This window comes from Eretmochelys imbricata, chromosome 2, assembly GCF_965152235.1.
Source record: "Eretmochelys imbricata isolate rEreImb1 chromosome 2, rEreImb1.hap1, whole genome shotgun sequence".
NCBI classification, from domain to species: domain Eukaryota; kingdom Metazoa; phylum Chordata; order Testudines; family Cheloniidae; genus Eretmochelys; species Eretmochelys imbricata.
The window spans coordinates 84,789,420-84,813,117 of record NC_135573.1 but is presented as its reverse complement, the minus strand read 5'-3'; the positions used below and the strand labels follow the sequence as shown (position 1 = coordinate 84,813,117).

Here is a 23,698-nt window from a genome sequence, read left to right as displayed (position 1 = left end):
GGTTAAGGCTTTTAATCAAAATGTTTTTGTCTGAAGGTCAAAAGCTGCTTTTAAAGATCTTGGGGAAGATGATTTGGGCATTTACTCTTGTGCTGTCACAGACACTGATGGAGTTTCATCAAGCTACACAATAGATGAGGAAGGTAAAGACAAAATCTATTTCTTACGATGCCTTCTTTATTGTTCACATCTCACTACTTCTTCTGCACTACCTGAAAAAGTATGAGAATCTGTGATCATTATAACTGGTAAAACAGAAATGCAAACATAACATTTCTTTTTAAAATGTTTGTAGAGATGAAACGCCTGCTCGCTCTCAGCCATGAGCGCAAGTTCCCAAGTAAGTAAAATGAGCATGCTCATAGAAGAGATACTGGCATGCAGTGTGAAGAGTTCTGGGATGTATATTACAGAGTCCCTGCCAGCATCAGCTAGGGGAGCTGCTCTGCTGGTTCACAAGAAAAGCATGCAGTATGTGAAGCTGAGATCATGGTTTCTACTAGTCAGTCTTTCAATTATTCCCAGTATATTAATGTATTAATTGATGCCTTTGCTGCTTATTTAGATGCTGCTCTCTAGCTGTACAGTATAGTCCATATATTGGATGTGTAGTAAGCATCCTAATGGATTTGTTTTTTCTGGAGCACTGAACTTTACACTTACTCAGATCCCTATGAGTTGCCAAGCCAGTGTGAGAGTTTATAATTTTCTGCCCCTTTAACTTTAGCTGGCAACATGACTGCAATGTAAGTTAAGACCAAATTCGAGGCAAACAAAACATCACAGCAAGTCCAGCTAGAATGCGCCATCTGCACAGGAGTTTTCCTTCTGAACTTCCCCATCTTCTTCTTTTTCTGTTACTGTAGACAACCTGATCATTCTTCCTGTTACCCAGGTTTGTACCTTGGGGGCTATATTTGATGATTCCCTCTCCTTCTAGCCACAGGTTTTATTTATCACTATACTACTCCAATTTTAAGCTGGTGCAATACCACTGTTTTAAACAGAGTCACAATGGCGTATAACAGGAGTAACACAATGGTGAATCCAGTCCCATATATCCAGGTCATGTCTAAATCTTGCCATATCTTCCTCCATTACATTTCTAAGCTCTGACTATTCCTCTCAATCCCAGTAGCTAAAGTTCTTGTCCACCACCTCCTATCTCTATCTCAGCTACTGAAACCTGCACCCCTCCTGCTTTGTACCCACATTTTTTTGCACCCCTCCAGTCCATCCAAACCATGACCGCTAAAATGGTCTTCTTTCCCTATCAGTTTGACCACATCTCTCATTCTGAATCCCTCCACTGCCTTCCTTTTCTCCACCACTTCAAGGCCCTACACAACTCTACTCTGGTCTACATATCCGACATGGTCTCTTATTGTGTCACCCACTGGCCTTTTCTGATCCAGTGAGCTCAACCTCGTTGTCCCACTTGTTTGTTTCTTCCCCAACAACCTCCATGACTTTTTCCATGCCATTCCCTGCACATGGAAAGACCTCCCAAACCCCACAATCTGCTACCTTCTCATCATTAAAATCTCTTTTGAAGACTTACTTCTTCCATGATGTCACCAAAAGCAAGTCAACCGTATTATTAATTTATAATAAAATCAGCAACAAAAATAAACTCCTAATTGCACCTTCATACCCAAAGTTAGTAACCACACAATTGTATTCCATCACCCTTTGCCCTTCTTCACCCCATACCTTCTCTGTTGATTGTCCCCCCCAACTGTGTCATGTTCCATATAAGAGTGTGAATTCTTCAAGGCAGAGACCCCGTCTTTCCCTTTGTGTTGTCAGGTACCCACCATATTTCTAGGCACTGTAAAATATTAAATAACAATAAGATGAGTTGTATCTGCAAATGCTGAAGACGAGAGAAAACAGTAATGAGCTCCTTGGGTATATGAGGAGCTTCAGTCTCATCTCTCGATAAACTATTTTTACAAGCACTAACAAAGTTAGTAATGTACATGAAAATTAATCACTAGAACTTGCATGTTCAGCTTAAACACTTGCATGTTAGTTCATTTAAACATGCTTAGTGCTGACTTTTAACACATTTAACTTGTGTTCAGAAACAACTACAGCTGGCAAGTTTATTGGTAAGTGGGCTGCTTGAGTACTCCGCACAAAAGGTATGTCTACACAGCAAAGAAAAACCCGTGGCTGGTCCGTGCCAACTGACTCGGGCTCACATGGCTCAGGCTGCAGGCCCGTTTCATTGCTCTGTAGATTTCTGGGCTTGGTCTGGAGCCTGGCTTTTAGGAGGTGGGAGGTCCCAGAGCTTGGGTTCCAGCCCAAGCCTGGAAGTCTAGACAGCAGTGAAACAGCCCCTCAGCCCAGGCCCATGAGCCTGAGTCGGCTGGCACAGGCCAGCCACGGGTTTTGCTTTGCTTTGTGGACATACTCTTACTGAGCATAGACAACGTGTGAGCGTAGTAGCCGCACAGGGCCAAGGAGAAGGATGGGAAAGTCCCCTGTATTGCTGCTCTTCAACTTGGTAACTGCTAAAGGAGGGTTAATCAGGTGCTTGTGATCAGTTGAGACACTAAACAGAATAGGCAGTAAAACTCAGAAGCAGGATTGCTAGAAGTTTCCAATACAGCTGCCAGTTAGTGCTTCATAATACGGACACATTTTTAAATGAACACTTTTGTTGGCAAGCACAATGACTCAGTCTTGTTAGTCTTGTGGACTGGGGAGTGACTTCTTTTCACAAAAGAAGATGCCTTTAGCTTATTTTAGTCCTTTACAGAACAGCCTCTGGGAAGCTTTGTTTTTTTCTTTCCATTTTAGGCTAAGATATTCATAGTTAATTACATACAAATCAAGTTAAGAGTTTAAAATTGCCACAAACCTGACAGTAAAATAAAAGCAGCACAGCCTAATTTCTTAATTTACACCCACTTCCTGTTGCAAACACTGGTACATCTGGCATTTCTGTCCTTTTGTTTCTAGAGATTAAGTAAGATCCAAGCTACCTCTCATTTCTCAAAGTAAGTGAGGAAGCTTTTTACAGCACCATTGCACTAACGTGCAGGAGTCAAAATGAGGGGAAGGTGGTGGTGCTCTGCTCGTGTCCCAGTTGCCATAGCCAATCCCCAATTACTCCATTTCTGCCACCTTCCCCTTGTCCTGATAGCAACTGCCCATCCTCCTTCCCCTTTTGGCTATTCCCTCATTTCCCTACCTATTAGATGTCTTTTGGTGGGGGAGAAAGGAAAAGCATTCCCTGCTACTCAGGACAAGGGTGTGTGTGCGAGAGAGAGAGAGAGAGAGACGACAGACAGAGCAGTCTCATGTGCAGAGTGAAGCCTCCACTTGTGCTTCACAGCCTGATTCAGAGCAGGCTGGGAGGGCTGGGAGGCAGCCGCTTTCATGCACATTGCCTGCTCCAGAAGGTGCGCTAGGGGTCTGGGAGGAGCAAGCAAGTGAAGAGGTGAAAATCTTTAAAGGAGCAATTTCCACGTGTGAGAAGTGTGAAGAAAAGTGAAAATGATTTGTCAGTTTCACTCTCTGCTGCTGGCAAGTGGAGCTGAGCAATGCAGAGGACGAAGGAAAAATGCCAGACTAGCCCTGCTATAAATCAGGTTAATATGCCTTGCAGTGCAGCCTTGTATCTGAAACAGTTTCACAACCCAGAGTTGTGCTGTTCATACTTTGGGTATTCTGTTTTACAGTATAGTATGCATAGTCCCACTTTATTGTTGTTGAGTCCTTTGTTGTTGAGACCTCTACCAATATCTATATGGTAGGAGAGTTTCACATTTAGTTCTACAGCCGTTACCAGACTATATAAACAAATGAAAAGACTCTCCCTCTGACTGTCTCACAAAGATGTTTGTAAATCCATCTCACTAGCTCTGGGACAATGTCACACCCTTCCATGAATACACTTTACAGTATTCTGACAGATGAAAAACAATGACTCACTAATTCAGACTACAAATCTGACATGTCCTTATTATATTTCGGGAGTTCCTCATATACTTATGCTTGTATATGCTGTATACCTATAGGAGGGTAGAGAAGTGTTCATGTACTGTTTGCATAGCTCTGTGAGATAAAAATCAGTGGGAGGTAGTTAGATGTTCAACACCTTTGAAAAATCAGCCCCTATATGACCAGGTCTAACTGATTGTGTTTTCCAAGTAAGCTAAAGCCTAAGGAAAAGTTAGAATGAAAATAAGATGAAGACTTGAACTTGTCAATAATGGGAAAACTAAAACCACGGCTAAATGTCCTGTGACATAAATGGCTACAATACCATTCAGTGGAGTTGACCCTGCTTACATCAGCAATGAATGTGGCTCATAATGTCAATGTTTCTCTTTGACAACTGAGTGTACTGCTGAAATTTTTGGCATGATGTGACACACATGATCAATTCTAGGAATGAAGGACCAACGTGGGGTTCAGCTGTTTACTTTCTGATTACCTTTGAAGGCAAGACCTTGCAGGCTGTTTTTTTTCTGCTGAGTCATTTTGACATTTTATTATAACATTACAGAGTGAGTCATAAAGCACGGTTCTTTCTGGGCCATACACACTCACTTCATGCTGCAGAGATATGTTCAGTTTACCTTTGAGACAGATTTTTATTTGAGTTAGAATGGAGCAGCATCAAATGTAACTCAAATGCTGAATATTTCTAGCTCTACACAGCCCTACTGACCCTGAACAATAGAACAACTACACAGAGGGTGGGAGAAGACACACACTTCCATAAATTCTGCAAATATCAATGAGTGTATTTTTGACAATGGAAAAGAACAGCTGTGAAACATAGGAAAGATTCCCTTCAGTCTTTTCTTTCCTTTTCGTAGCTGTCCCACTTAAGTCTGAGCTGGCAGCTGAACTTCTGGAGAAGGGACAAGTGCGATTCTGGCTGCAGGCTGAAAAGTTGTCTGGCAATGCAAAGGTCAACTTTGTATTTAATGACAAGGAAATTGTTAATGGAGAGGTATGACTTTTATTGCTTATGGTTTTCTGACTTTTATAAGCAATGAGTATCAATGTTCCAGCTAAGCACTTTGAATATAATCAGACCTCACTACTCCAATGCATTTACGTGGAAAATATAACACGTGATTGAAAACATCAGTATAAAGATTTTGCCCACATTCTGAGCTGTGGTTGAGCACTGCTGGATGCAGTTCAGGAGGTGCACTCAGTGTGGCTTTCTGCCACCTGCAGAGACAATACATAACTGTGGATAGTGTGGGAGGGCACAACTAAACAGTTCTGTGGGGACACGTGACCGCCCCCTGTGTTACCTCTGCCTCCACTCCCTGAAACTTGGTATGTATGTAGACAACATACACTAGCAAGTACCTCCTCCTCCTTCTACTCTCTGTCCTGTGAGTGTCCAGCCCCCTGCAGAGCTTGCAGGCATTCCTCCCTACCTGTGTTCAAAACAAGACCAACAAAAGGAGCAACACAGTTGGGAGGCACAGTCCCCCACGTGCCATCAGGGTGGGATGGTGCTTGGGGGCTGGATCGTCTCAGTGAACAAGAAATTGGAGAATTATCAGTCACTTTTTATTGGCGGGAGGAATATGACACCCCCAAATTGCCTTCTCCTTGATAGGCACATTGAAGGCTACTGCTGTTTCAGTGCACCTCCAGGAGCAGAAAGCTGCTGCTGGGAGTGCATTGGAGCAGCAAGCAGCGGCAACAGCAGGGTTCACCCCTCTATCCCACTCTGCCCCCCAGCCTTCTCTCCTCACTCACCTCCAAGGCTCTTGGGCTGGATGGGGCGCCACCTGAGCTGCCTGGCGCTGAGCACCTTGTCACAGTTCCTCTTCCCGATCTCGAAGATGTCCCCCTCACTTACCTCAGTGGGCAGTCTGCAAAGCAGGAAGCGCTGGGACTCCAGCAGCAGGGAAGAAGAAGCAGCCCCATGTAGCAACGGGGAGCTCAGCCCACAGCCAGCACAGTGCCCTGCTGCTTCCTCCCTCCCCACACTGTATGGACACATGGTGAGTGCCACCACCAGCGGGAGCCACTGTTGGGCATCCTGGCGAGAGGCAGCCCAAGAAATCTGGTGAGGCCCATGACCCCACATGTGTGACAGATTTTTGTTACCAATCTGCTTGGGGTGATCAGGCTGAAGCTGCAGGATCATTTGGGGAGGAGATGACAAAACACACCAAGTGTTTGAATTTTAAACCTTTATTGATAAAATAATAAAGTAACAGTGGAGAGTGATTGGTGCTTCCCACGTTACTTAGAGGACGGAAAAAAGCGTTAACCCACCCAAGCCCTAACCCACTTACACCCACACTACCCAAGGCTGGCCAGGCCTGGGTGTAACGTAAGAAGAAGAGGGGGAGGAGTGGACGGGAGTTCGCACAGGGTTCGCTGACAATCTCCGAATTGCTTCAGCTCTCAGGAGGGTTTTAAGTTTTGGGCTTCTTTGAGGGTGTTCCATTCCGTGACCTCTGTTCCTGATGCTTTTTGTGCCAGTTTAAACCGGCTTTTTGTGGGTTTTTTTGCTTTTCCAAAACACAATGGCTTCAGGGATGCGAAGCTCTGCTCCCCCCCTCGTCGTCTCGCCTGTGTTTTTCATCTCTGTGGCCCTGGTTTTCTCATGGCTGGCTATGGCTGGGTGAGGGAAACTTCTCGTCTAGTGCTGTGACCTTGTACTGGGGTCAGCATCTTATCATTAAACTAAGCTTGCTAGCTGCAGTGTTAAATTAACCTGTTCTCTGCTCTCTTTCTCCTTCCCCCTTTGGCCTCTTGCAGCCTGCAAAAGAATCTTCCACTCCCTGCCCACAACTTTGACCCTCCCCAAAATGCTTTGCAATGCTTGCAACAGCGTTAGCAACATGCAGCACTGATTTGCCTTCCCCAGGTAACCCCTGAGGTTGTAACACATGTCCCCGCACCCTAATCACCTCTGGCCACCTTTGTGGGCATCCAGATTCTGTAAGCAGCTAGGGAGCGTTCCAGTCCTCAGAATAAGGCAGTCCTGTAATTTAGCTATTGTCCATATCCCTCTGTAGGCCATTCCAGGAGACCAAAATTCACAGAGCGCAGTGCATTCAAACCACATCCCCACATTTCTTCATCCATGTTCCCACCCCCTGAATTCTGACTACACCACTGACCAAAGTTCTGCATGTAACCCCAAATCAGGGCCTATGTTATGTGCAAGTTCCCATAAGCAAAAGGCAGAGATCCCAAAACATATGAAGTCTCTAGCATTCAACTACATTGGTTAAAAGGCATGGACAGGGCATTCTATAGAAGTAAGATATAAAAGCATCATCTCGGGGAAAGTATTCTTTTGAAAAGTTGGGCAATAGTTTTCATATATTTTAAAAAATCCTTTCTAATGAAACAGAACGTGATGCTCAGTACAGAACCGATATAAAGCATTATGATAATAATAAATATGCTTATATCATATTTGATTAACATATTTTATGTATATGTTTGGTTATGTGCATGCAGCCTGGGACAGACACAATGAACAAATCTGAATTTAAAAAAATAAAGAATTTTATTAAGAGTACTATAGAATCTGGCCAGATAGATGCGTCTTTTCTGATTCTGAAGAAGACCATTAGTCTGACTTTTCTTTTTGTTGCTGAAGAAATATAAGATGAAGGTGGACCATAATACTGGCCTTGTTGAAATGATCATGGATAAACTTGAGGACAGTGATGAAGGGACTTATACCTTCCAACTTCAGGATGGAAAAGCAACGAACCAATCCAGTCTTGTCCTTATTGGTGACGGTAAGCTCATCTAGAACTTCACTTTCACAACTAGTGCAGTGCGATGAACTAAGGAGCCAGTGACACCGGAGTATTGATCTGTGCTCTTACGCTAATTTCTTTATATCGATCGTGTCCTTGAGCAAGTCACTTAATGTCTCTGCTTCAGTTTACCTACCTGTAGAATGGGGATAATAACACCTACTAAATCTGGTCACATTTCAGATTTTTTTTAAATGGGGGAAAAAAGGAAATTTTTCCATTATAATCTTTAGGAAAAATGTTCACGTTTTCCAACCATCTCTGTTACTTATGTGCCTCACAGGGGCATTGTGTGGATTAATTAATTTTGAAGAGCACTTGGAAGATGGCAGGTGCCATATACTACCTATAATGTCTCTCTCACATCTGTCTAGCTAGCTTTCCTATATCTACAATTGCAATGTCCCACAATGCTAATTTGATACAAATGTTGTTGGAGATACTTGGGACTGATCTCCTATTTCAAGTTAGATATTCAGATGTACCTGCAGCTGTTTACATTTCAACTGCTTGATGATTCTGCTGCCATTCTTGTTTTCCTTACTCTGAGGATCAAATGTGATTAGATGAGTGACACTAAATGTCTTCTCCTTTTGATGGCATATATTCAGATATATTTACAATTCATACTTTTCTCTTTGATCTTTTCTCTTACATAAATTAAATATTACTCATTGGAGCATTACATTGACATTTACTATAACAAATGAGTTTAAGAGGGTCCTCAAGTGCTGAATGAACCACCATCAATAACATACATTTGCTCAAAAGGGTTGGATACATGTGAAAGGTTTAGTGTCTGTGGGTGGCTAGGAGAGCCTGGGTCAGCTGTAATAACATTGTGACAGCTGAAATACTTAACACATGAAATATTTACTATCAGCGACCTGAAAATCTGGCCCCATTGAAGTTAATAGCAAAACTCCCATTGACTTCAGCAGGGACAGGATTTCACCTCTGCAGTACAATAATATCCCATTCCCTACTAACGAGATATTCTGTCTAGAAGGCTCACATTTGTTTTCCTGACTGTTTTTGATCCCTAGTGTTCAAGAAGCTACAGGACGAAGCAGACTTTCAGAGGCAAGAGTGGTTCAGGAAACAAGGTAATGAACAGCATAATCATATGCAAATGAAAGGAGTTCAGTCATCTTTTGGCTGATTAAATGTAGGAGCAGGTGTAAATATGGTATTTTGAAATACAAATTGCTATTTAATTGTAATTAATTGCTTACCTCATTTTTTACATAAAGAATAAAATCTGAAGAATAAAAGCCTATATTTCTGACATTATAAAAATAACAGTATATCTAGCAAGAAAAGTTCATTTAACTTTTCTTTTGTATTGTGATTATTGCTCATGTGATTTTGTAAAAACTCATTTTAAACAGGTCCTCATTTTGTTGAGTATCTGGGATGGGAAGTTACCGCTGATTGCAATGTGTTGTTGAAATGCAAGGTAAGAGTTGGCTGGTTTTCAACACTGTTCAGGTAGTTATAAAAGCAAGAGATATACTGGACCAGATTGTGGCCAGCCACTGCACAGGTGTGCAAGGTGTGGAAGAGTGCAAAGAGGTTTCCTTTTCCTTTGTATTCCCCCAATGACATCTGAACACAGTCACAGATTCTGCGCTGTCTTGAGCACAAACTGCTTTCTTCTTAATGCTCCCAAAGGGTGATCTGTGGGGAGGCAGCAGGGACACACAAAGTGGAGCAGGTCAGAAGAAGGGAACACATACCACATGCCATTAAGGGGTGTCACAAACAGGCATGCTCCATCTGCAAATTGGATAGTGCCATGAGGAACTGAGCCTCTGACTGTTGGACTTGGGTGATTTGGAATTTAAGGTTGACTTAGTCACTGTACTCGCCTCCTTCTGTTTTGGGCTCCATAGTGCTCCCACTGGGATGGTTTAACTCCATACCCCCCTTGCCTAACTCCATACCCCCCTTTCCTTACTCAATCCAAGAGTGGATAAAAGGGCTTCGCTCTCCAGCACTGTCAACCATCCTTCAGTCCAGGAGGAACAAGCAAGTTGTGTGTGCAGAGGGGTGGGATAGCTCTCAGAATGCTCTGAAGCCTTTTTCTGCTTCCTATTCTGTGCTCTGATTTGGGCAGAGTTCCTCTGGGTGGTGTCCGCTGACTTCTTCTCAGAGCAGTGGAGATTGTTCAGGGTTCCCTGCTCTGTGTTCCCCCTGGATCTCTCATTTGACCCTGGGACCTGCAGCACTCTCCCTGTTTTTCATTTTTTGTCCCCTGTAATCAGTTAAGTTCTGGATTCTGTGTCCCCTTTCTCATCTGAGGGGTTGCATCTTTCACTGTTCTTGTGGGTGATCCCAGAATTCACATAGGCTGACACACCTAGCATTCAATTCACTATATTAAAATAATAGGATAATACTGATGTGCTTTTCATACATTTTAGGTGGCTAATATTAAGAAGGAAACACACATTGTTTGGTATAAAGATGGGAGGGAGATAATGGTGGATGAGGAGCATGACTTTAAGGATGGCGTATGTACTCTGCTGATATCAGAGGTGAGTGACTCCTGGCTTTTTGATGTACAGATCTATGGTATTCAGTTCAGTTCATAGATGTGATCTAATCTGATATTCCAACATATCCACTATAGATAGGAACTGGGATATAGTTTTTAAAGAAAAATCTCACCTTGCGTTTATTTTTTGGCTGCAGCAAATTTAAATCCTTGTGAATTCAGATTTTCAGGAAACCATGAGAAAGAGCTTCACATTTCCCTTTTAAATCAGTTTAAAGAGCTGGAGGATTACATCAGACTGCTGTGCTGATTACATTAGAAAAGGGTTAAACAGTAATGTGCTCCTATTAATCAGTGAGAGGAACACTGGTCTTGTGGCTAAGACACTAGACTAAAATTAATGAGATATTGGTTCAATTCCTAGTTCTGCTACAGGTTTCATGTGTGCTCTAGGACAAGTCACTTAGTCTCTCTGTGCCTTAGTTCCCAAACTGTAAAAAGAACAAAATTAATTCTAGTGAGGAAGAGTATATAGATAAAAGGTTAAATTTGGTGTCCATATATTTTTTTTTCCAGCCACATAAATCACTAGAACAGAAACAATATTGCTTTCTGAAACAACTTGTTTTGAATGCTACTGTTTGTTGTTTTTGCTTTTCAGTTTTCCAAGAAAGATGCTGGTATTTATGAAGTAATACTGAAGGATGACAGAGGAAAGGACAAAAGTAAACTGAAGCTTGTGGAAGCAGGTCAGGGCAACATTCTGAATGGTTTATCCCATACTGGGTCATAAGTACCTGAAGTGGCAGTGTTTCTTTGTCTGCACAAGAGTTTTGCATAGGCAAATTGCGGTATCTTTTTCAAGTGATTTTTGCTTCTCCTGCATATTAAACAGACTCGTAAACCAAAAGTTATCACAGATGCCATGAGACCATCCTGATGGTGACTTTTCAGTAACAGAGCATTCCAATATACTTTTGTTAATTAGATTATTTGTAATATTTCCTCAGGATACCCCAGTTGAGGGTATTCACAATGATAACAGTTTTCAAATTGGGTGCTCACTATACTAAAAGTAATTCCATTGATGTAGAAAAATGTTGTGGATCTAGATCATTTTATGAACATGATATAATTTAGGTTCCTGTGAGGATGCACTTTCAGACTTTTTAATTAATCTGTTTTGCCAATAATTTATTTAAGGGTACTTCTAGTCTTAGAACTCTGTCTATTTTAAAGATTTCATTGCTACTTACTGTGTCCAGTACATGGAGCAAAATTCATACTCCGTATATAATACATTGATATGAAAGGACCAAAATTCCAGTTGAATACAATCACCTTTAGAAAAAAGAATGTTGCCCTGTTCAGCAGTGAAGGGCTTAAACATGGTGCTGAAACCATGGAATAGACAGCCAAGCTCCCTGAAAACAGTCCTTAGCTTTATTGTGCTTGAAACTAAGGGTCTGATACATTTTAAAATGCAAATCAGATTTCTGTTAGGAACTCTTTAGAGGGAATGCTCTAGAGTCATAACACTGCATGCCAATTTTTAACCTATTACTGAGCATGTTTGCATGGACACTGAGTCTCAGCCTATGGATTTTGTTTCCACAGCTTTTGCAGATCTGATGAATGAAGTATGCAGAAAGATTGGTAAGTATTTAATTCCCCCTTCAGATGAGTGACTCCTTCTTCTTCATGAATGGCAGTAGGGTTGCATAAAACATGTGCTCTTCTTTCAGCTGTATCTGCAACAGAACTGAAAATCCAGAGCACAGCAGAGGGTATCAGATTATTCTCTTTTGTTAATTATTACTTGGAAGATCTGAGAGTGAGCTGGTTACACAAGTAAGTGTACGAAAATTTGCTAGCAGTCTACAAATTCTTTGGTTTTACACATTCAACAGGAAGTGATATATTAAAATATTGGTCCCAGTTCTCCTTTCATTCACTCCCACATAATCATTTGTAGCTCCATTGAAGTCAATGGAATTATATCAGTCTGTCAGAGGGGTATTGGATCCATTAATTTTTAGCAGCCTGGAGGAAGAACATGAGTAAAGTGTTTATGACCAGAAGGTCCATGAATCTGAAGAACATTTGGAGTTCAGAAATGTTTAGCTCAAGGTCAGCCAGTCTGTCTCCCTGGATTGCACTTTTTTACAAAATTGCAGTTACAGTACAGATACAGAACGAACAGGTGCAATATATATCTCTTGATAGGTGGATTCATCCTGAAAAGACCCCTTATCTATTAAACTCCAACATGTGCCTGAGGCAGAAACCCCCAACCTCCCCCCCCCCACAAAACACAGACAGTCTCTATCTTGGAGAGCTTACAACCAAAACAAGATAGAGAATGAGATTTTGAAACCCCATTTAAATTAATGGCACTTGAGCATCAGAATCCCTTTGGCAGCTTTGAAATCTCAGCCAGAGTAGGCAGGATGCACTGGGAAATCCAGAGGAATGAATTATTAGGATTATTTTAAATATACTTAGTACCATCTCTACTTTCAACTTTGCATTCCCAGGGGTCCCTACACATTTGAAGACTGGAAGCTAATATCAAATGCTGCAGATTTGTTGCTCACTCTCACTCTCATGTTTCATTTTTAGAAACTAATTTTATGTTAGAACGATCACATCAATTCACCAAGTGTTAGTAAATTTGCTCCCTGGCCCTCTGTTACATTCCAAGGCATTTGTTTAAGGATAAAAAGAAATTGAGCAACTGATTTGACAAAGAGCTTCCTCCCTTGTTTAGGGTAATTAACTCTTTGATTAGAAAGCTGGGAAATGGATATTTTTGTGGGAAGAGATATACTAATGTATGCATGTATTTACCTGAAGGACCAAATTCTGGCACTGTGCCAAATTGCCCCCTAAATGGACATATACTGTTGCTACAAAAGTACTTTTGTTGTCTATTCATGTCCTGGCCATTCATAGCACCTTTTCACCTCATTCAGGAGCAACATGTGCTGAGGTAGAGATATGAATGTGGGATGCATTCTTGGGTTATATACTGAAATACATGGATCTCCCCCACTGATCCTTGGGTCTTGACCTCTGCAGCTCTGGTTATGGAGGGCACATGCCACAGCCTCTCTGTGGGCTGTGAGGAGAGCTAGAATTGGAACAGAAAAATTCCATCCTGTGCCCCACTTTGGTCCTCAGCTTTCCTGGTATGGCAGAGTCTCTAGCCAGAATTTGGTTTAAAAACTTTGACATTTTGAATTCATAGCGTAGCACCACAGGAACCATTTGCAAAAATTCTCTAGTGCAGACATGGCCAGTGAGGCCACAAAGGTCCTTCATATTTATAATATGATAAAAAGGAAGGGCTAATGTTGCTTTTTATTTTTCAGTGATGCCAAGATTAAGTATACAGACAGAGTTAAGACTGGTGTTACTGGGGAGCAGATCTGGTTACAGATCAATGAACCAACTCCACACGACAAGGGCAAATATATAATGGAGCTTTTTGATGGTAAAACTACACATACAAGGATGCTGGATCTTTCTGGACAAGGTAGAGTTGTCACACTATAAATACCTAATTCTTCAGAGTTGTCAGTGACAATATCTTTCACCAGCATTCAGAACAGGGGTAAAAGGTGTAGAGAGAAAGCTAATGGTGTTTGGATTAATTCTGGGATAGATTTCCACCCAGAAGGCTCTTGAGTCCTAAGGACACCGTGTGCCAGAAACAGGCTGCTCCCAAGGTCCAACCTTTCGTTTCACAGCCATTTCAACCCACAAAGCCCAAACTCCACATTGTGTTTGTGGGCTCCAGGTGATGAGGGAATCATTTAGTGAAATAATTGTTTCCATTCTGTACCCTTTGCACAGTTTCTGGCAAAGTTTTTGTCCCTTCTTCTCACTCAGGGAGAGAAAGGGTTTGTCAACATCAACATATGGAGAGGCTACAACAAGACTAAATCTTGCTGTTCGGTTGGTTACCTGGGCATCAATGTAAAACTTAGCAGTGGGCATGAAAATACTTGTTAAAAATGGATTTTTTTTAAATCCTGAAAGCTATAATTAATTTGGAAACTGCAGTTTTGTTCCTGAGGTATCTTTAGTGAGATAATCTTAGCCTCTCTCTCTCTGTGTTAAAGACTGATGATTTTTTATTATTATTATCACATTCAGGCCTCGGTTACCTACAGACCAACTTCATTTAATTAAACCTTTAGTTGTTTTAATTCTTGTATGGTATCAAAGCAAAGACTGCAAAGTCTTTAAACTTTTTTACACTGATTACATTTTAATCTACATCTTAAAATGTAAATTACCTTCTTGTGATGCCTGTTCTGTGAAAACTACCTTTAACATCAGTTTTTCTCTTTTAAAAGCCTTTGATGAAGCCTTTACTGAATTCCAAAGATTAAAGTAAGTATTACTCATGGCAAGTATAATTTTGAATACAATATGCTGCTAATAAAGAAAGAAACTGTACTCATGTTCACTTTGTTTAACACTAAAAAAAATCCTTTGAGCCAAATCCTGGTCCCACTGAAGTCCAATGAGAGATTTGCCATTGACTTCTATGGGATGAGGATTTGAGTCTTTGTTAATAAGGAAAAAGTAGGATTATCAAGTGATGTACTGTGCAGAAAGATTTTCCTTAAGTGAGTTAAAGCAGTCTCAAAGATTAGCCATTTGTTAGTCATCCTAAATTAATCTTAACTAAAACTGAATTTTCTTTTTGTTTCCCGCAACTACAGACAAGCTGCTATTGCAGAAAGAAGTAAGTGAGCTTTCTTTTACAATGAACTCCATAAACTGGCTATGAAGTTTCTTTCATCCTCATGACTATGGGTGTGCATTTGATAAAACCAGTTTATCCTGACACCAAGGAGAAACAGGAAAAGTGACCTGTTTGGTAGCTAATATTATAACAATCAGCTAGTGACAGTATAATTATGGCTGTGTTAACTTTTTCCAGTCTTAGCTTCTGTTTTCACAGCTAAAAAACTTTCCCTAAAAATTACCTTTTGAGCTGAAATTTCTCTTGCCTGCTCTCAACACAAAAGTGACTTTGTTTTTGAAAGTCTGAAGAAAATTGAGTTGTTTTTGAATTATCCTACATGGTAAATGGCTTCACACCACAAGCACTGATGAAAAATATTACATATGGATAAATGGGCCAAGTCACAAGTACTCTGGGAACCAGAGGTTTGAGCTTTTTGACATCTGTGCATTTAAAAATCTCAATCGTAGCATTATACTGAAGATACAAAATACAGAATAATTTAAAAAGAGTGAAAAAAAGTATTTAATCATTAGCTTAATGAACAAAGCAATTATTAATTAACTACAAAGATTAAGCTCTACATGCTTTCCCTTCTATTTAAAAGTACATGGGTGGAACAGATTAATGCAACATCTCAGCAAAGTCTCCCCTCTCTACGTGTTTGGGACTAGCACAGAAATATAGTGTAAGCAAAGATGGAGTCTGAAAAGGCAGTGCAGAGGAATTGGTATGCATCATTTGGGGTCCCTACCCTAAAGATCCTGGCCAGTTCCTCCAAACTCTGCTGCAACCCCCACCACCACACACACCCAAACCAGTATGACAGGACCAGTAAATGTGCTGCCCCTAGATGTTCCTCAGCTCTACTTTGACTCTGACTTTGGGTGGTCATGGATAGTGGGGAGAAGGCACACCCCTGGGTATAGGTTAGCTCCCCACTCCTGCTCCTTCCACTTCTGGCTTCAACAAATTTCTCCATAAAGTCCCTATTTTACAGAGGGGGAAGAGCACCTATGTTGAAGGGGAGAGTATTCCATGTAGCCACTTTCTGCCTCTTGATGGCTCCCCCACTACTAACAAAGACTGAATTCCACTTCCTGGAATAGCTGCAGCAGAGAATGTGCCTGCTAGGGTCACTTTACTTATATTGGATTGTGGTAGGATTTTGAAACTAACACAAACGGCTAGATTCTGATTTTGTTTACACCAGGATAAATCCAGAGGAATTCCACTGAAGTCAATGGAATTATTCCAGATTTTACACTGGTGTAACTGAGATCAGAATGTTTGTTTTTTATTTAGATCAGAAGCCTAAACTTCACTGGTTTCTGAGTCTCTTCTATAGGCTGCAACTCATCTCTTTTCATAAACTCTGAATTGCTAGACTTTTACCTTGGAAACTTAGAAACATCGGGCCCAATTCTACATTCTTTGTGCACTCAAAACTCAAACTGAATTCAGTGGAGGTAAGGGTAAGGCCCATACCTTAATTTCACTGAGGAGGTGATTGACGGTAGGATATTAAGATATCTGCTTTGTGCAGCAGAGTGACATGATTTTACATGTGCAAATGGTGTGCTAGGAATACTGAATAACTCTCTTCATTTGCATATACAGAGACTTGTACAAAAATAAGATAAAAGAACAGCGCTACAGGGGAAATGAAATCTGGGACAGAGTTATTTTTGCAGACATTAAAGGAAACTTCACTCATGTATTTTCAGATCGTGCCCGGATACTTGGAGGTTTGCCTGACGTTGTCACCATCCAGGAAGGCAAGGTACAATAAATGAACTATAGCTTTATACTGTAGCTGAGCAGCTTCTATATTTTGCAGAGAAAGGGAGAACGTAAGAATTATTTCAAAGGTTCCATTTTAAAAATCTGCTGCATTATTTATTTATTCATTCTCTATCGTCTGTATACAATTTGAATTTCTTGGACAGATAGGTTTATGTATTTGGGGCAGTTTCATTTGTTAAGCATAAGATAAAAGTGAGAGGACAATGCCAGTCAGAACTAAAATGTGAACAGTGTACTTCTTAGGAAATTCAGCTGCAACCATATCTTTAAAAATTTACATTATGCACAGAGATTTCACAGTTGCATTTTTCTATGGGATATTGAGTAATGCTGAATTCCTTACACCCAAGACAGCCAGTCAATCTGTATGGATGATGGTAGTCCCTTAAGGCATGGCACCCATCAGATCTGGAGAGTTGGGGAGTAAAGTGTGGTAGAAACCTACACAACCTCCTACCTCACCATCCTAAGAGACAAAGGAGAAATTCTTCTCTGTTACACTAGGGTAAATTTGAGATAAAGCAAATTAAGTCAATGGAATTACTCTGGATTTATATTGATGATGATGACGATAAATCTACTGTTGAGTTTGATGGATGAGCTACAGTCATTTATTGTGGGTCCTTAGATGAGACCAAAGACCAATTTCAGACCTGTAACCCTGTCTGCAGGTGCCACAGGTGAGGACAAATGTAGATAAATGTGCCCTGCTTTTAGCTTTATGCCTCACACATCTCTCCTTGATTGCAGCAGTCCATGAGCTCTCAAAGTCTTTCAGTCCAAGGTGGCAGAACTGCCGCCATCGGGTCTTGTCATGGGCTAAGAGCTCCCAGGTGTTGTCAACATTGCAAGATTGGACTTTGGCTTTGAGAGCGTCTTTGTAACGTTCTCTTGATCTGCCCTTAAAATGAGTTCCAGTGCAATTCTTCATAAAAGTCGGCCTTTGGTATCCTACTGTCAGATATATGGACCACATGACTGCACCATCTCAGTAACACTCTCACTATAAAAGCTTTGATGCCTGTGATGCTGTAGGTCTCAAGCACTTGTGTTTGGAACCAAAACTTGCCATTTAATTCCCACTGTCTGCCAGAGACATCATAGGTGGAATTGGTACAAGTATTTTATGTGGTGTTGATTAATAGCTGAAGGGAATGCTATAGTAATTAGACATTCTCACAGAGAATTCTTGCAACTGCAACAGAGTGGGGAAGAAGGCAGGAGGAAAGTGAGTGAATTTGCCAATTTTCAGCTGAAATAGTTGCTTTTGCTAAGAGATGAGTCTGGTATGCGTTTGTGGTGGGAAAACTTGGGTGGTTATATCAGTTGAGAATTCTCTGCCAGAACAGAGTTGAAACGAAACAATACAGATAAGTATGAGCTTTCAGAAGCAAAATGCAGTGATATAGAAAGAAAGATTGGTTGGAATTATACAGAGTAAGGTGTAAAGGCTTCCTAGTGCATTCATTACTCAAAATCACAAGGATATTTGAGATGCTGTGAACAGAGGAAGGCTGGATGATACTAAAAACTCAGAACACTCAAGGTGAGTATCTTTGGCCCAACAACTATGGATTCAATAGGGATGTTAAGAGACTTTGTTTTATTCATGAGAAGTGTAGACAGAGTTGTAAAGTCTTTTACAATTAATACAGTACAGGATTTGTGTAGAATCATCTAAATTGGTGGATTGGGTCCAGAAACAAGAGGAAAGTCTCTGCCCAAGTCTTGTTCAAAAGTTTTGACATAAAATAAAGGCTACAGCCCTCTAGCAAATGGGTGTGGTACTTTGCCTCCTCAGAAAACTCTCACCTTCTCTTGCCTAGGTAGCTGTGTTTGTTGTTTGCTGAGTTCAGACACCTGTCCTGCTGCATTACTGCATCCTGTACACCTGCATGAGATCTAGACAGGGAACACAGAAAGCTTGCTGGTCATGAACTGGAGCCTCTGTGCTCTGTCAGTGAAGGAAGGAATTGGTGTTAGAGCAGGGCAATGGGAGGTTCATCCAGAGATCAAGGGGACAATACAGATTTTATGTAGTAACTAAACTTTTATTTATTCCTGTATTTCTTATTCTGCAGCAACTGCCAACTCTTAAGAGCTTTACTCCTACCCCTTAGCTTGTTCAATCCACTACAATGATCAGTCAATGCTGACATTTAATGTCATTGCTGGGCTTTAAAGCTGACACATAAACCATTAATAGGGGGCAGAGGAGTTCATCCTGCTAACTCATTGTTTCAGGTTCTCTTTAGACTCGGGCAGACATGCCATTGGTTTATGTTTAGTTCACATTTGGAAGGTTATCTCTTCAGTCACAAGGGCTAGAAATTTACTCTGTCTCTTTTTTTTTTTTTTTTTTTAAAGAAAAGCTTAGTTTCTGTACAATCTGAGTGTGTCATGAGGTCACAACAATACATCATGTGGTCTGGATCCAGCCCAGAGCCTGTTTGTTTGACACTGCTGTAGTGCAATATATTTTTCCCCATGTTAGATCAGTGCTTGTAGTTGATACCATGGTTTTGCTCTCAGCCCATCTCTGTAGAGTATCTACAAATACTATTGCTGCTAGAGTTCCCTGGTGCTTGTGAGCCACAAATACACAGACTGGGGTTGATTCTGACCTCTGCAAAAGGGCAGAATAGGGAGGCTCATGTCATTCTCTCACCCTAGCCTCCTCATACAGAGCTAGCTGTAATCTAGTCCTATAGGCTCATGATCTTGCCCATATAATTCAGCCTGTCCCAGCACATACATAATGAAACAATGGTCTCAATATTGTATGAATGGGTAATAAAAATTCACTCTGGGTTGAATCTTGGTATTCAAGATCAGACAGAGATCTATTCTTCTATTAAACACAATTCTACAAATACACATTGTTCTGACCATTTTGAAATGAAGATAGTGTAAAAAATAGCTTTTTACTAACACTTGATGCATGATTGTAATTATATAACTGCAATAAAGACTTGTTTAAAAATATAATTTTGTTAGTCAACATCCTATAACATGAGCCAGGAACTTTTAAAATGAAAAATAAAATAAAACGCACCAAAATAAAATTATATACATTGAAGGCATTCTAATCTACCATATACAGTGAAGTTACAATAACTGCTTACTTCCATATTGATAGAATTGTCTACTGAATAAATAGTACTTGTAAAGGTGGGAGTGACTCATTTGTCCCCAGTGTTTGTGTGTATTCTGGAGAGATGGGAGCATCTGTTTACACCTGGTTTGTAATTCATGAAACTCTCATGCAATCCTCAATGACATTTTAAAATGTAAAGTGAGGTAATGCAGGGTGTAGCAGTTACAAGGAGCCGTTAGATTTTCTTTTATCACAGTATACATAAGAGCTGCTACATCTAGTGCAATCATACAAACTGAGGGGAGCAGATTTTTCATCCTTGACTTTGAATTTCCAGGTGTATGCAGATTTGGCCCTTTAATTTAAAAACATAACCATAATGTTATTTACATGCATTTTTTGTATTGAATTGTGTGTAGTGGAATATATGAATTGATGTTTGTTTTAACAGCATTTGATAATGTTCCAGATGGCCAAAGATGTTTGCACTGATATTCTTAAATGGTTTTTCAGTTTTGTAATGTAATCTGAAAAGCCCAAGTATCAAATCACAGCACACCAGGTGAAGATTTGAATTGACAGTGGGTATTACTGTAAGTTATATTATATATATGGCAGGGGGCCAAATTCTGAAATTCTCATTCTGTTTTTACTCGCGCAAAACTTCCAGTGATTTACATGGGTATGTTAACTGAGTCAGGAGTGACTTTTTAAAAACAAAAGTGTTCATCCTGTTTTGTAATCTGATTTCTGTTAGGAGCTCTGCTAATGCGGAATATAGGTCACCTGGTCTCCTTGAGGGTGTGCAAATCTCCTGCCAACTATCCAGAGGGCGTTTCTAGTCCTTTCCTTCTTCCCCCTCATTGCGCCAAGCATGAGTGATGGAGAGTTCCCTTGAAGAAAGGGAATGATCTTTGGAGGGGGAAGCTGCCCTCCCCAACAGGAGCAGGCCAGAGTGTTTTGCAGCTCATACTAGAAGAAAGACCTCAGGATTTGACACGTATTATAATCTGGGATTTCTATAATGCCATAGGTGTGCATAGTGTTTTAGCAACACGTATGTTGATAAGGTCCCTGTCCTAAGGGCAAAAATGTCTAAAACAGATAGATGCAATGCTAGATACAAAGGATCAGGCCTTGGCAGCAGGCCCACTGTAATGCAACTCCCGCCCAGAAGATTTTAAAATGACCAGGGATTTTACCATCTTCATACTGAAATATAAGAATTATCTTTCCACTTAAATAGGCAGAACACAAACAATAAAGAAGTGGGTGCATCAGAGTGGGAACACACAGCACCGGTAATCAGATCAGTGATGTAAGGCTAAGCAAAAGGGGAAGTTATTTTAAGAAACAATTTGAAGGAGAAAAGGGTTATTGGCACTGCCGTTTCTCTCAGTTAGGGAAAAATTGGCACAAGTCTAGACTGTTAGGGTTTGAGTGATGCATCCAGTATAACTCTCTGCGTCACTGACAGTAACTCATTAGGACCTTGCAATGACAATAGGGACAATTCAATACTGATATCTTAGCTTTCAAAGAATGCGGACACAAAATAGAACATGGTTTTCAAACTTTTTGTATTGGTGACCCCTTTCACACAGCAAGCCTCTGAGTGTGACCTCCTGATATAAATTAAAATGGGGGGATTTAATTTAATGGGGGCTTGGGTCTGTCAGCCCCAGGGAGCTGACAGCTCATGACCCCTGTGTAACCACCTTGTGATCACCTGAGAGGACACGACCCCCCCATTTGAGAACCCCTGATATAGAAGCACTGAATAGAGAATGAAACTATAGACTCTTCACTGGCTGCAGTGTCCAGGTGTGGCTGAGCTGTTCATATTCAGAGTCCTTGAATAGCCAGGAATAATATGTATTTTTCCTCCCGTTCCTTCAGCTTTTTAAACATCTCTGCAATCAAAAACATGATTATTTAATGCCAGAGGACTCCAAGAGAACAGGTTTAAGAGCCCCACTTACTCTCCGACCATGGCTGCTGCTGGAGACCAGATAGGGTCTTTTCTCTTCTCACCTTTTCTCTGTTCTCACCAAGTTACATATTTTTTGGAGGAGGAGGGATATTTTTCTTCCTCTTGTTCCCTTTTTAATCTCTTGGGGATTTTGTTTATTGTTTCGGGGAATCCCCTGAAGTGAGGTCCACCATGAAGAAGTACTTTAGGTTTGAGGAGATATTATTTTTTTCTGTCTCCCCCTTTTCTTGATTTTATGGGTGGATGTCTTTTTTCACCTTTCGCCATTATTCCTGAGGCAGGAAGGGAAAGAGGGAGGTCTATTGGATATTTTTTACCATTGATCTTTCCATGACTAAATCAGGCTAACAACATGGGGCAGGAATATTTTCAGTCCCTTCCACAGTCACCGTTAGATGAATCTGCATTAGAAGCAGGTAATTTAGAGATTTGGCTCTCAACCAGAGGTATGCGTTCCCCCAGGGGTACGCAAAGGTCTTCCAGGGGGTACATCAACTCATCTAGATATTTGCCTAGTTTTACAACAGGCTACATAAAAAGCACAAGCAAAATCCGTACAAACCAAAATTTTGTACAGACAATGACTTGTTTATGCTGCTGTATATACTAAACACTGAAATGTAAGTACATTTATATTCCAATTGATGTGTTTTATAATTATATGGTAAAAATGCGAAAGTAAGCAATTCTTCAGTAAGAGGGTCCTGTGACACTTCTGTATTTTTATGCCTGATTTAGTAAATGAGTAGATTTTAAGTGCAGTGAAACTTGGGGGTACTCAAGACAAATCAGACTCCTGAAAGGGGTACAGTAGTCTGAAAAAGTTGAGAGCCACTGAATTAGAGGAACAGAACGCTGATTCCGGTTTTTCACTACATTCCACCCCTATCATCTCACAGGAGATGATTTTCTCTGGAATAAAACCCTTCAAACTAAATTTGAAACAGACTGTTTTAAATCATATCTTACATTGCAAGCAGTATATTACAGATGTAGGAAAAGAAACAGTGAGACTGATATTAAACTGATGGATTTTTCTGTTCAGAATGTTAGGGCTGAAGCTCTGCCTTGAAGGCTCAGCATCATAGAGATGAAATTCCCCTCAGTGCAGAGTGCCAGCATAAGGCCTGCACGCCATTTAAGTCCCACTTAAACCATACTTCTCTACACTTGACTGTCTCTGAAGTGTTCATTTCTATGGACTTTTCAAACAAGATTTGATGGACTTTATTTTTATATTTTCTTATATGTGATCTATTATTTGATTCCTGCATATTGTCTTTTGAAAGAATTTGTACTGTAATTGTTTACAAACGAATTATTTTTAAAAATGGGGAAAAGGAGAGGAGGAAATGTTTAACCCCAGAAAACGGACATTACCCACGGCGTGACTCCCAGCTCAACATACACATCCAGGGTATGCAGAATTAAAGCTAACACTGGAGCTTGAGATGTTAGCCTTTGAAGGGACTATCTTGAACACAAGCACCAGTTAACTACTTTTCACAACATTTTAGTGAGCTGAATTCCATACTTTGGCTCAAGAGAAGGGGCAATATTTGCACACAGTGGAAAACCTAAGCAAAGAAGAAAAAATTAGACATGTTCTGAATTCTAGACCCCAGCAGTGTTTCTATACTCACCTGCGTCTGACTGGGGGGACTAGGGATGTAGAGAGACAAGTCATTAATTCACACAGAATAATTGGTTTGACTTATTTAGCTTTTCTTTCTGCTTGTGGAATGTTGGTGAGCAAATGTAC

At 40.6% G+C, this 23,698-nt stretch overlaps 1 protein-coding gene across 1 annotated transcript in view; it reads left to right on the top strand.

The window, feature by feature from the left end:
- MYOM1 (myomesin 1) overlaps nt 1-23,698 on the top strand; it is a 105,139-nt gene that overhangs the window by 74,635 nt on the left and 6,806 nt on the right. The window contains exons 24-37 of the mRNA XM_077810409.1: nt 37-143; nt 296-340; nt 4,839-4,975; nt 7,613-7,757; nt 8,825-8,884; nt 9,170-9,237; nt 10,205-10,318; nt 10,940-11,027; nt 11,896-11,934; nt 12,024-12,129; nt 13,653-13,816; nt 14,643-14,679; nt 15,015-15,037; nt 16,768-16,823. Coding sequence (XP_077666535.1) covers nt 37-143; nt 296-340; nt 4,839-4,975; nt 7,613-7,757; nt 8,825-8,884; nt 9,170-9,237; nt 10,205-10,318; nt 10,940-11,027; nt 11,896-11,934; nt 12,024-12,129; nt 13,653-13,816; nt 14,643-14,679; nt 15,015-15,037; nt 16,768-16,823 — 1,189 coding nt within the window. The remainder of the gene's footprint in view (nt 1-36; nt 144-295; nt 341-4,838; nt 4,976-7,612; nt 7,758-8,824; nt 8,885-9,169; nt 9,238-10,204; nt 10,319-10,939; nt 11,028-11,895; nt 11,935-12,023; nt 12,130-13,652; nt 13,817-14,642; nt 14,680-15,014; nt 15,038-16,767; nt 16,824-23,698) is intronic.